We start from the raw sequence: 12,757 nt of genomic DNA on the forward strand, positions 1-12,757 counted from the left end.
TATTATCTTCTTTGAATTTCATTTATTTTGCATTTCTTCAATAATTATCGTTACTAGTATATTTCTTCTTACAAGAACAAGACACTTGTGAAATATGTACTCGTAGTCAATAGATACGTTTAATCCTCTCCAATTCAGAGAATAATTCACTCATGTTCAGTGTCTTGTTCAATGATGATTGTTTTCATCATCTCCTCAATTCAACAGCCAAAGAAAAGGAATTTCATATTAGAAGCTCCGTGTCGTTTTCTGCTTCACCACTTGATTTTTCGAAAACAAATAGAAGCTGAAAATAGAACACTAAAAATTTTAATATCAAACTGTAAAAAAATGTCCTATGTAGAGTAAGTAGTCAAAATCATCGGCATCGGGAGATGTTAATTTTATCATTATATAACTATCGGATAGTTTTGTTACCCCAGCTATTGAACATGCTAGACAAGCAGCTGAGAAGGATGAAGCTAAAAGTTATGATGAAGCACAACGTCTTTATTTAAAATCGATAGACTTTTTCATGACTGCTATTAAACGTACGTTTTTTTTGTATTCAAGATTTATATTAAATCATATGATGATCAATTAATAGATGAGACTAAAAATCCAAAAAAGAAGGACATGTTGAAACAAAAAGTTGAGGAATTGATGGGTAGAGCTGAACAAATTAAAACATTCTTGAAAGAAAAATCAGAAATAGAGAAGGGTGACGCTGATACTTCGAATGGTGGATCACCTGCTGGTGGATCAGTATCTAAAGCAAAGTAAGTATTGTTTTTGTAATATATTCATGATCATGATGATGAAATAGATCAAAGAAGGAAAAAAAAGAAGAGGATGAAAAACAACAATTGATGGGACAATTGGAAGGAGCTATTGTAAAAGAAAAACCAAATGTAAAATGGGAAGATGTTGCAGGTCTTGAAGGAGCTAAAGAAGCTCTCAAGGAAGCAGTTATTTTACCACTTAAATTCCCACAACTTTTTACAGGAAAGAGAACTCCATGGAAAGGTATTTTACTTTATGGACCACCTGGTACTGTAAGTAGTCATCATAATAGTAGTTATTTGATACATCTTTTTTATAATTCTTCAAATCATTAACAACAGGGTAAAAGTTATTTAGCTAAAGCAGTTGCAACAGAAGCTAATTCAACATTCTTTTCTGTTTCAGCTTCTGATCTTGTCAGTAAATGGCAAGGTGAATCAGAAAAATTAGTTCGTTCATTATTTGACATGGCCAGACAAAACAAACCAAGTATAATTTTCGTTGATGAAATTGATAGTATGTGTAGTTCTAGAGGAGAAGGAGATAATGATAGTACTCGTAGAATTAAAACTGAATTCCTTGTTCAAATGCAAGGTGTGGGTAAGGATGACAGTGGAGTTTTGGTTTTGGCAGCTACAAATATTCCATGGGGACTTGATCCTGCCATTAGAAGAAGATTTGAAAGACGTATTTATATTCCATTGCCAGATCTTCCAGCTAGAGTTGCAATGCTCAAGATTCACATTGGCAAAACACCAAATACTCTGAAAAAAGAAGATTTTGATGAATTAGCCAATTTAACTGACGGATATTCTGGTTCAGATATTTCTGTACTTGTAAGAAATGCACTTATGGAACCTGTTCGTACTTGTCAAATTGCAACACATTTCAAAGTTGTGTCTGGAACATGCCATTTAACAGGTCAAACTTGTGATGACATGTTGACACCATGTTCTCCTGGTGATTCATCTGCTATTGAAATGAGTTTAATTGATGTTCCTTCAGACAAATTATTACCTCCAGATGTATCAAAGAGAGATTTTATTAAGGCCCTTCGTACAGCAAGACCATCTGTTTCTAAGGATGACTTGCATGCTTACGACAAATTCACCAACGATTTTGGTCAAGAATGTTAATTCTCGTTGGTTAGATTGTACAATTATTTTGTAAAATTAAAATATAATTATATTATTAAATAATTTTATTTCGAATATTCCTTTTCAATAAAACTAATAATTTTCTTTGCTTGTTTCTTATCCATTCCATTTTCAATACCTTCCAAAGAACCATGATGAGCTCTATAAGCTGAAAGATATTCCTTAATATTTGCATCGGTGAGATCTGATGGAATTTGAGGTGCTGGACCTTTCTTTTCAGGTGTTGCAGGAGCAGTCTTTGTATCTTCTTTAACTGGTACGAATGTATGAGGTTCTTCTTGGAAGAGTGGGTGTTTGCTGAAATCTTGTTCAGCAGCGTCCTTCTTACCTGCTGCTGCCTTTTTTGGTTTGGCGATCTTTGGCTTTTTAGCAATCTTCTTGGCTGGTCTCTTCTTGATGGCCTTCTTTTTCTTAATGATTGCCTTCTTAGGTTTCTTGTTTGCCTTAATAGGATGCTTATTCGAAACTTTCTTATTGTCTTTCTTAGGTTCTGGTTTCTTTTCAGCTTCCTTTGGTTGTTCCTTCTTTGGTTCCTCTTTTGGCAGTTCATAAGGATGTGGATCATCTTGGAAAAGTGGATGAGTGGCAAGGAGAGTAGCATCATCTAATTCCTTCTTTGGTTCCTTTGCTTTTTTGACTGGTTTCTTTTTAATTTGCTTCTTTTTCTTTGGAAGTTTCTTTTCCTTTTTCTTCTTTTCAATTGATTTCTTCTTTGGAGCTTTAACAATTGGTTTTTCAGAAGAAATCTTTGTTTCTTCTTTTGTCTTTTCCAATGGTTTCTTTGGAGTTTCAGCTTGTTTTGTTGGCTTCTCAGATTCTTCCTCTTCAATTGATTCAGGTTTTACATCTTTCACCAAATCATCTTCAGGTTTTGGATTTTCAACTTTCTTTTCCTCAACATTTGGTTTCATTTCATTTTCCTTTGGTTGTTCTTGAACTTTCTTTTCAGTTTCCTTTGGTTGTTCTTTCAATGGTTCTTGAACTATTTTCTCCTTTTCTTCAGGGGCAGGAGTATTTGGTTTGTTATCAACCTTCTTCTCAACCACAACTTCTGGTTCAGAAAGTTTCTTTTCCTCTTTTGGAATTTCAACTGACTTTTCCTTCTTCTTTTCCAATTTTTGATTCTTTGGTTGATCTTTCTTTGGTGTAAATGGTTCTGGATCTAATTGTAAAAGTGGATGATTTTTCAAATCTTCATCAAGTGTTGTTGGTTTCTTCTTTTTTGGTTTCTTTTCATCGATGAGTTTCAAATACTTTTCAATGACTTCATCATGTTTTGCCTTCTTTTCTTGTCCTTGATAAACAATTTGCTTTTTTCTCACAATTTGGGGAATTTTCTTTTTTGGTTGAATTTTCTTTTTAATTTCCTTCTTTTCCTTTTTTTTAGGTTTTTTATCTTCTCTCAACAATTCATCTAAACTCTTTTCATCAATTAATTCTTCATCCTCTTTCTTTGATTTCTTTTTCTTTACTTGCAAAATTCCATTTTTCTTTTCTTTTTCAAGAATTTCATGTTTTTTAACATTTTCACTCTTTACAACATTATGAACATTTGCAGCACCTGAATTCTTTTCATGATGATTCAAATCAGAATTTGGTGTTGTTGGATTTACGAGGGTGGTGGCTCTTCTCTTCTGTTGCATCATCACCACCACTAGAAAATATAAACTTGCCAATAAGAAAATTAAAATCAACAAAGTTATCAAAGTTCTTCTCATACTTCCAAAACAAGTTGAAAATAGAGAAGATTGCTTCTTTCTGAATTGATACTTGTTTTTTAAATCATCAACATCTTGTGTTTGTTTTTGTCTAGGAGTTGTTGATTGATGTAAACTGTTACTTTCAATGTCATCGTTGGAATGATTGCTGGCAGATGAATGACCTCTTCCTCTCATTGTATGTCCATAGGAAGGAATATATTCTATTGATGAATCATTTTGATCCGGGGGTGTAATTGTTGATGATTGATGTGTGGCAGGTGTTGAAGGTGTAAACATTTTTTTTAAAAATGACTAGATGGGTGACAGACATTTTTGATCTTATGCTGACTCACAGTCTTATGTGTTAATGGTGGTGAGGTATTAATAATAATGCATTGAATAAAGTGTTTCTCTGATTATAATTTTTATTAGAAAGTTCCATATTTGGTTCATTGAGGTAAAAATATTGTAATAGAAAAATAATTTGAATCATTATCTATTATCCTTATATTTTGAAATTGAATTTCAATAATTAATATTTCACTTTCCTCTTTTTATTTGAGATGCGTAACGTTAAATAATGATATTATTCAGTAGTTAAGCAATTTATTGGTGATCTGAATTCAACCACATACATGGATATTGCTAAAATCGATTAAATATAACTTAACCGAGCTAATATTTCAATTATTATTAGAAAACTCGCAATTTCCTTACATAGCTCTCAATGTAAGGAACATCGATAATGTCAGGTTGTTCTAAGGAGTGGTAAATTTTTAGATTTCATATCTGGTTTGATGTCATTTATAATATCCAAGTGAAGTCGAGTAATTGCACTCAGCAAGTAGAGGGAGAGATTCATTCGAGTTTGATAATCAAACTTTTCGAATATGGAACTAGTATTAAGGGTGAAATTGAACTTTTTTGTAATTATTTCACTCCATGTTGATGCAGAGCTAGAAAATTCTACTCGGAAATAAGGAGGAATGAGATTTGCAAGCTCTTTTTGATAAATAAATTGAAAACATTGATATTCTCTTTCTAAATCTCTTGGAAGTTTTAAAATATATAATTCGGAATGATTTGTTTCTTGTTGTAGTGAAATTTCATACAAATTTACTTCTAAACATTTAAGAATTGTTATTTGACAATTTGTTGTATTGTTTGATGCTAAATTATTGTTATTCCACTTCCTATTGATTTTCAATGATTTCATTTTTTTTATTTTTGGAAACGATCAATCTTTCTGTGATAGAATGGATCGTTCAATTGAATGTATGTTGAAAGGTACAATAATCCAACAATAACGAAAAGTGAGACAATAAGGAAGGTCAAAACTGACATGCCGGTGTGAACTCTAGTAATATAAGCATAAATGCCTTGCTTGGTGGAAACAACAATATCCAAAATATTATCACCATTAATGTCAACAAGTTGAATTGGAGAAATAGAAGGATGAGGGAGTTCAATAATTTGTTGAACGTTACCAAACAAATCAACAATAGTAATTCTCTTTTCACCAACAGCAACAACGAATGAGTGAGTTTCAAACTTTCTGAGTGGGAAAGCAACAATTTCAGGGAAAAATGATTCAGTTTCAGCACCAGATTCAACCAAAACTCTTTCTCTTCTGAAAGAGGATGGTGTCATGACTTGCCATTTAACTCTGAATTTTGGTTCACCATTAACGCTATTCTTTCTATCAAAAGTAATTGCAGTAACCAAACCAGTTGATGTCAAATAAACTAAATCTCTAGCTCTGTGTTGTGGCTTTTGTTCAGCAGAATAATGTTCAATAATAGCTGGTGTGACTACATCCATTTGCTCATCCTCGTATTCTTCATCATCATCAAAGCTTTGTCTCTCTTGTTGTTCATTTGACATTAAGAATGGAATGGAGAATTGTTCAATGAAAGAAGATGGATGAAGTTTACAGACAGACTTTCTGAAAAGAGTATCATATGGATTTGGAGCTCCACTTTCAACTCTGGCCTTACAAACTTGAGCTTCAGCAGCATCAATCATACCATCAAAGTTAATATCTTGATAGTAGGTGTTTTCCTTCAATGGTGAAAATTGAGTTAAAGTTCTACCGGTATACAAGTGAATAACTTGAATACCCTTTGAAAGATGGGCAACCATAACGTTTGGAATCTTTTCAAACTTCTTCATCAATTCAATATTCTTCTTCAATTTTTCATTGGTATCCTTAGTCTTAGTTGTAACAGTTTGAATGGTACTCTTAACCTTTTCTCCAATATCACCATAATCTTGTTTTTCAGCTCTTTCTTGAATCTTTGAAACCTTAGCTTTCTTTGTTGGTTGGAAATTGTCCAAAATAACAGAGGTATCATATGGGTGACGATAAACATGAGGTAAATGATGCATAATCTTCTTCTTATATTCTCTCCATATAACTTCACCAGAGTCACTTAAATGTTGTTGAGCATTCAATTTGAAAGAATGTTGTTCATAAAATTCATTATCATCCCAACTCTTAGCATTAGATTGATGCTTCCAACGAAGTTGACCTGTAGCTCCATCAAGACAGAAATATGTGATTTGAGTAGCTGTTTCTTCAGTTCTCTTGGTGCTATCATTATCAAACATTTCTTGAGGTTTACGGAAACCAATAATAACCATTCCTTCATCATTTTCATGAACTCTCCAAGGATAAACAGCAACAAAAACTTCAAATGGTTTGAAATCATTTCTCAAATCTTCCATTTCCACATCAGTAAGCTTCATTTCAGAAACAACATGTTGCAAAAGATCAGATTCCCATTGTAAATTCAAATCAGGATCAAGACATAAAACTTTCCAATTTGAAAGAACAGCAGCAATTCTCTTTGTTCCTCTTTGTCCTTTCTTTTTCTTTACTTTAATATGACCATGTCCGAGACCAATAATCGAATGATGAACAGTTCCTTTGTTTTTGTCCTTTTCATTAACATCAAATGATTTCTATTATTTGTAAAAATAAATAATATTAATATTAAATAAAATTGATCATCATCATTCCTAAAAAACATACTTCTTCAGTGATTGGATTAAACATGTCTTGATGAACCAAAAGAGAGGATGAAATAGTTTTTAAGGAAACTATAGAAATTCTACCATTATCATTACTCGTTATTAAATCCTTTGATCCATCTCCATCAATATCAGTGATAATAGGCTTTGGACTAAAACGATCAAACAAGTATCAAATTTGATGACGACGATTATATTTCGGAAGGCTTTAAAAAAAACTTACACTAAATCCACTTGTCCTGTTTTTAATAAAAGTGGTTGTTGATTTGTTGTTTGTGAGAAAAAGAAAGCCTTTTCAATGGTTACACTTCCCTCTTGGTTCAAAGCAACCACCAAGAGAAGGCAAACCAATGCGAACATTGCAAAGTCACGTTTTCGCATTTTTTAATTAATCCAAAAAAAAGATCAAATTGTGTGTGATGTAAGCAAAATTTTCGTCATACTATTCTCTAGTAAAATTTAGGAGAAGTAGTTAATGACGATCATCTGTTGGAACAAATTGAACGAGATTTAAAATCTTGTAATATCAAGTGAGAGTACTAACTAGGGTGTTTGTTTATTGTGTTCAGCTTGTTGTTCATTCCTTACATCATTGATGGTTCTATGCTCGGAATGCTTAGTATGCAAATCATCTTTTTGTGAAGAGGCAAGAGAAGCAGCCCTCTGTTCCTCCTCCTTATTAATTTTCATCATTTTGTTATATTCTTCCTTTAATGCATCAGGGAAAGCTCCACTGTTCGATTCTTGTTCGGAAACTGAGTAACCCATTGTTGTTGATGCTCTCTGACTATTCTCTGTGGCTCCTTTTCCACTTGTATTGGTGGTACTAGAAGAAGAAGAAGAATTGGTGTTTGCACTTTTACCCTTAGCATTGGATTTCTCGACGGAATCTCTATTCTCTTGTGGGAGGGCTTCTTTAGGTTTGTTCAAATCACCTCTTATGATACCAAGATTAGTGGAGAAACTTTTGAAGGAAGCTTGATTGAGAGGAACCTTTCGGAGGAAAAGGTTTGAGAATTGTTTGATTTTCATTTTGTTTTAATGGTAATAATGTTCAATCAGAATTCTGTAATACTTAATGTCTGATCCTATTCATGCTAAAATGTATATTTTCCTTTTAGGAAGAATCCTAAATTGTTTAATCCAAGAATGTTTAACTTTCATATAGAAAACCACTTTGCATATTTGATTTTAGGTTTAAATTGAAATCTCTTCTTCAATAATAATGTGATGTGAGTTTACTCTAATTTGTACTTACTAGGTGATATTACATTCAAGATTTCATAATGGATATAAAGTTATTAGATTTCAATAATTTATTGAGCTTCAACTTGACCGCCTAAACATTTAATCAAATAATCAATCATTGAGAAACTACTCATTTCTTCTACTAGAAGATTTGAATTCAATTCCTTCAATCGATTTGTTGCTTGTTTCAAATGAATAACAGATTCAGAATATTTGCTTGAATCTTTCTTTCCGCTTTGGAGTGTTTCTTTTGCCCATTGAGAAAGAGGATACATTCCATCATCACTCTTATCATTCTCAGTAACATTAGAAAGGAAATTGTCAAATGATGTTTCTTCTACTTTACCATAGAGATTAGGATAATTTGTCTTTAAGTGATTTAGTAACTCTTCGTGAGTTGGTGGATTAGTATTGCAAATGTGAATAATTTCCAAATCAAATAATTTGAATCGAGTGGAATTGACAATGATTTTGCTTACAAAGTCAACATTCACCAAGTTTCTAACAATTTCTAAATTTGGAGTACTGTTAGTTCTCTTAATTGATTTTAACATTCTTTCCAATAGAAAACCTTTTGGCATTTCACCTGTTTCATTTCCAATAATTAAACCAGGTCTCACAATCAATATTGGTAATCCCAAAATGTCTTTGGCTTGTTTCAACAAACACTCGGATGCAAATTTCGTTTGAGGATATCCGAATGTGAGATTCATTTCTGATAGTGTTGAAATCCTCTCTATTGGTTGACCTGAATCCTTATCCAAAGGTGCAGCAGATATTGAACTAACATATAGCAATGGCTTGACCCTACTCTGAAATGAAAACTCAATCATTCGTCTTGTTCCATCAACATTCGATTCTTTCAAAGATGAAAATGGTTGAATAAAATTCACAACAGAACCACCATGATAGACAACATCAACATTCCGAGCCAATTCATCATAGGTTGCTCTGTCCATTCCAAATAAATCCAAGCCAACATCTCCAACAAGTACTTGAACTCTGCTAATATATTCATTCTTCCAAAGTGAATACTTTTTCATGTTATCTATTAATCTCTTAGTTGCATGATCAATACTATTACCTCTACAAATACAATAGACCATTTTCAATTCTTGTAATTCTAATAAATCTCTTAATAGGAAGGCACCCAGAAATCCAGTAGATCCAGTTAAGAGAACTTGTTCATGAATGAGTGGTTGACTGGAAGAAATACTTTGTGGAAGGGATTCCTTTGATTTTTCCAAATATTTCATTATTTCTTCATTGACAACAGGTGTTAATAATTCAGATTGATTGATTGCCTCAATGAGTTTCTTTGGAGTGTTCATCTTGTATACTTCATCAACACTCAGTTGAACATTGAATTCATTCTTGATATAATTTCTTAATTTGATCAATGAAATTGAATCTAATCCAATATTAGTAAGTGATGTATTCAGTTCAATTGCATTTTCCTCGTTTATAAATATTTGCTTATTCATAAATTCGAGAAATTGTGAAGGTTCTGCAATTTTAGAAGCTTTCTTACTTGATTGAGGTTTCTTTACCATAATATTTTCATTCTCATTAGCAGAGGATGAAACATTGTAAAGTGAATCAATAATATTCTTGAATACTTGTTCAGTTTTAGATCTAGAAACAAGTCCTTTCAAACTACTGGTTGGAATACTATCATTGGTTAGCAATATAAAATCCACAATTCTAGAATGGAATGGAAGTCTATTATTCATTTCAATAATTTGCTCACTAATCTTTTCCTTAATATTATTAGGTTTCTTTTTAGGATCAATTTCAATCAATGCCACACAGAAAGGTCTATTATGACCAATGACAGCACTTCTAACAACGGATCCATCAAATGAATCAATTTCATTCTCAATTGGTACTGGATTAGTCATTTCACCATTAGTATGACAAAGAATATTATCAGATCGGGTATTATAGAAATAGTGATCTTTAGGATACTCAAAAAATAAATCATGAGTACAGAATATACCATCTACCCAAAACTTTGTATTATTAATGGACATGTAATCCAATGCACATGTTGGGCAACCCTTCTTTAGATTCAATAAATAACACTTTTCCATTTCATAAGGTTGCCAAACAATGTACTTTTCTGGAATGACACATTTCATTGATTTGAATGCGCCAGTGAACGGATCAGCTGCCATTACAACACCTACCTCACTCATTCCATATCCATTTGTTATGTTAATTCTATGATCTTGGCAATAATTGATGAGATGATTTGGAGTAGAAACTCCACCAAGAGCCACAACCAGACATTCAGATAATAGTTTAGTCTTTTCCTCTGATTCCATTATTTCTTCCAATAAAATTGGAAATACAATGGCTCTAGTGGATGGTAAATGTTCCTTATGGCTCAACAATACCTGACTGAGTGTTTGAGAAATACTTTGTCTAGTTGTCTGATTAAACATTATATAATTAGTACCCTTGTAGAGACAACCCAACAAGTTATATAATCCCATTAAGTGAAATAATGGTAGAAAGTTGATAACATATTGTTGACTTGTCGTTCCAATGGATTGTGAATAGTGAAGACTTGACATTAGTGATCTCATATTGTGAATTACTATTTTAGGAATATTAGTACTACCTGAAGTGTTCAAATAAAAGCATGGATCTTCAAATTTGAATGGTAATTTCAGTGCTTGTTTCAAATCTTCATCACTGATTGTAGTATCTAATTGATCTTTGATAGCTGAAATAATGTCGAATGGTTTCAGATAGGAAGAATATTCATGTTTCTCATAATCTTTCAATTGTTGTGAAATGTCTGATGTGATCATGTATTTATCGGCTGTTTTAAAGAATGTATCCATACTCTCCTTATCACTTGCTTTAATCATTGAATCTAGAATCTGGGGAGATAAACTAACATATTTCACATTTCCCAATTCGAGTAGTTTTGAAATAATTCCAGGAGTCAATTTGTTATTGACTGGAAAATTAATACAACCCAAAGTCCATAATGCAAACAGTAATACAGAGTAGACTATTGAGTTTTCATGTAACAAAGCAACGCAAGAACCTTTCTTTAAACTTGGCCATTGCTTCATGATTAATCTTCTGGCCATTGCAACTGATTTGGAAAATTGACCAAATGTTAAGGTTGATATTTCCAATTTGTAATCTAATGGTAATTCACCATCTGTGATCACTCTTGTGAGGAAAGTTGATTGAGAATTGTTCAAACCATAATGTTCTACAAGTTCCAATAAGTTAAAGAATGGTTTCCTATTTAAAGGCCATTCAACTTGAATTCCTTCGTGGTCTATAATTTCTGTTGACTGACTCATGAATTGTTTTTCTATGATATTATTTCTATCAAAAATAACTCGTGGAGTTTATATTTCTGATATTACAAATTTAGAAATAAACCTTTCTGAGGTTAAATAAATTAAGGGATTTGAACAATTGAAGGAAATGTGCGTAGTGATTCTTACAGTTGTAGATGGAATGGATATCATTTAAAATATTTACAATATTTGATTTAAGGTTCATAGGACATGAGTTCTTCCTTGTCATCTTTTGACATTTTCTCGACAGCATATCTAAGACCTTCTCTACTGAAATGTGAATAATTTTCCTTAATAAAATCAGTTACCAAATCCAAATCAGCTAAACTCAATTCTCTCAGCACCCATCCAGTTCCAAGTTGTGCAAATCTTTCACTATTCTTCACTGTTGTACTACAAATATCAATAATCAAGTCGTTATATTCTCCATGCTTGGCAATCTTTACAAAACTAACACAAGCACTTCGTTGTTTCCACAAATTATCGGAATCTTTCCACTTTTGAACAACTTGTGCCAAACTTGAATCTCTTTTAATGAGCTCACAAATTACAGTTGAGCTAATAGTATCACAAGTTGCCCAATCATAAACATGTTCCTTATCAAATAAATTCTCCTCAATTCCATTCACAACATATAATCCATTGACTCCAATTTCATCATCTTCAGTTGATTTCTTCTTCTTTTTTGGTACAAAGTTTTTAACATTTGATGCCAATATCTAATTCATTATTATATATTCCAAATTAAATACTCAGTTATCAAATAAAAACCAACCTTGATTCCAATAGATTTCTCTTCAAAATATTTACTTGCTATTAATTCATAACTAACATCCACCTGATCCTTCAATTCTGGTATATTTGTTTGTAAATTACTTTTCAGAGTATCTTTCCAACATTTTTCAACAATCGGAGCCTTCAATCCATGAAATTTAATAACATTCTTCATGTAGCCTTCTTGGTGTTTAGCAGAGTCCTTGTTGGCTACTTTTAATAGTGTTGTTCGGACGAGTTTTGTAAAATTCATACGTTTGACTTCCATCTGTTTGTGAGAGTGCCAGCAACCTATGTGTTGATTTTTTTTATGTTTTGATTTTCAAATAATGGCGCCAATTTATTGTACTGGGTTTGAAACAGTTCGAATTTTTACAAGAAGTCCAATCAATGTGATGATTCACTAAACACATAATTTGTCCACTTCACTAACTTCACGCATGGCATGGCTACAGAAAAATCAATTCATTGGTTTTTTCTTTTTCTCTATTAAAAGCGAAATTACAATTTACATGAACAATAGTAAAACTCCAACAATAAGAATAAAACTGAAACTATGGCCTCTATTGGGGTTTAGTGAAAAACAATTTATTTAATTATTTAAAGATTAAAAAAGATTAAAAAAATTAAACTTTCTTGGGAACAGTGTTGGAAAAATGTTTTTTGATAATGATACTCTATTTGTCATTTTCCATTACATGACTCCGTGGAATTTATTATTTACAACCAGTAGAGTTTCTAAACAATGGAAATA

At 32.1% G+C, this 12,757-nt stretch overlaps 6 protein-coding genes across 6 annotated transcripts; 1 reads left to right on the top strand and 5 right to left on the bottom strand.

Moving 5' to 3' along the window:
• Nucleotides 1–330: 330 nt before the first annotated feature.
• Nucleotides 331–1,955, top strand: NAEGRDRAFT_82205 (uncharacterized protein; the record flags this gene model as incomplete). The annotated part of the gene is made up of 5 exons (XM_002669211.1): nucleotides 331–344; nucleotides 409–530; nucleotides 587–758; nucleotides 806–1,034; nucleotides 1,104–1,955. 5 exons carry the CDS (start codon nucleotides 331–333, stop codon nucleotides 1,896–1,898), a joined length of 1,332 nt encoding a protein of 443 aa, XP_002669257.1. The 3' UTR covers nucleotides 1,899–1,955.
• On the bottom strand, nucleotides 1,950–3,916 carry NAEGRDRAFT_59989 (uncharacterized protein; the record flags this gene model as incomplete). Its single annotated transcript, XM_002669240.1, has 1 exon — nucleotides 1,950–3,916. One exon carries the CDS (start codon nucleotides 3,914–3,916, stop codon nucleotides 1,964–1,966), a length of 1,953 nt encoding a protein of 650 aa, XP_002669286.1. The 3' UTR covers nucleotides 1,950–1,963.
• Nucleotides 3,917–4,823: 907 nt separating this feature from the next.
• Nucleotides 4,824–7,033, bottom strand: NAEGRDRAFT_82207 (FG-GAP repeat protein; the record flags this gene model as incomplete). The annotated part of the gene is made up of 3 exons (XM_002669241.1): nucleotides 4,824–6,583; nucleotides 6,654–6,804; nucleotides 6,876–7,033. 3 exons carry the CDS (start codon nucleotides 7,031–7,033, stop codon nucleotides 4,841–4,843), a joined length of 2,052 nt encoding a protein of 683 aa, XP_002669287.1. The 3' UTR covers nucleotides 4,824–4,840.
• A 162-nt stretch (nucleotides 7,034–7,195) lies between these two features.
• On the bottom strand, nucleotides 7,196–7,684 carry NAEGRDRAFT_75807 (uncharacterized protein; the record flags this gene model as incomplete). Its single annotated transcript, XM_002669242.1, has 1 exon — nucleotides 7,196–7,684. The coding sequence occupies one exon, from the start codon at nucleotides 7,682–7,684 to the stop codon at nucleotides 7,196–7,198; it is 489 nt and encodes a 162-aa protein (XP_002669288.1).
• A 284-nt stretch (nucleotides 7,685–7,968) lies between these two features.
• Nucleotides 7,969–11,229, bottom strand: NAEGRDRAFT_75808 (uncharacterized protein; the record flags this gene model as incomplete). Its single annotated transcript, XM_002669243.1, has 1 exon — nucleotides 7,969–11,229. The coding sequence occupies one exon, from the start codon at nucleotides 11,227–11,229 to the stop codon at nucleotides 7,969–7,971; it is 3,261 nt and encodes a 1,086-aa protein (XP_002669289.1).
• A 194-nt stretch (nucleotides 11,230–11,423) lies between these two features.
• Nucleotides 11,424–12,271, bottom strand: NAEGRDRAFT_75809 (uncharacterized protein; the record flags this gene model as incomplete). The annotated part of the gene is made up of 2 exons (XM_002669244.1): nucleotides 11,424–11,948; nucleotides 12,005–12,271. 2 exons carry the CDS (start codon nucleotides 12,269–12,271, stop codon nucleotides 11,424–11,426), a joined length of 792 nt encoding a protein of 263 aa, XP_002669290.1.
• Nucleotides 12,272–12,757: the final 486 nt, after the last annotated feature.

The sequence above is a fragment of the Naegleria gruberi genome, assembly GCF_000004985.1.
Source record: "Naegleria gruberi genomic scaffold NAEGRscaffold_85, whole genome shotgun sequence".
Lineage (NCBI taxonomy): Eukaryota > Heterolobosea > Eutetramitea > Acrasida > Naegleriidae > Naegleria > Naegleria gruberi.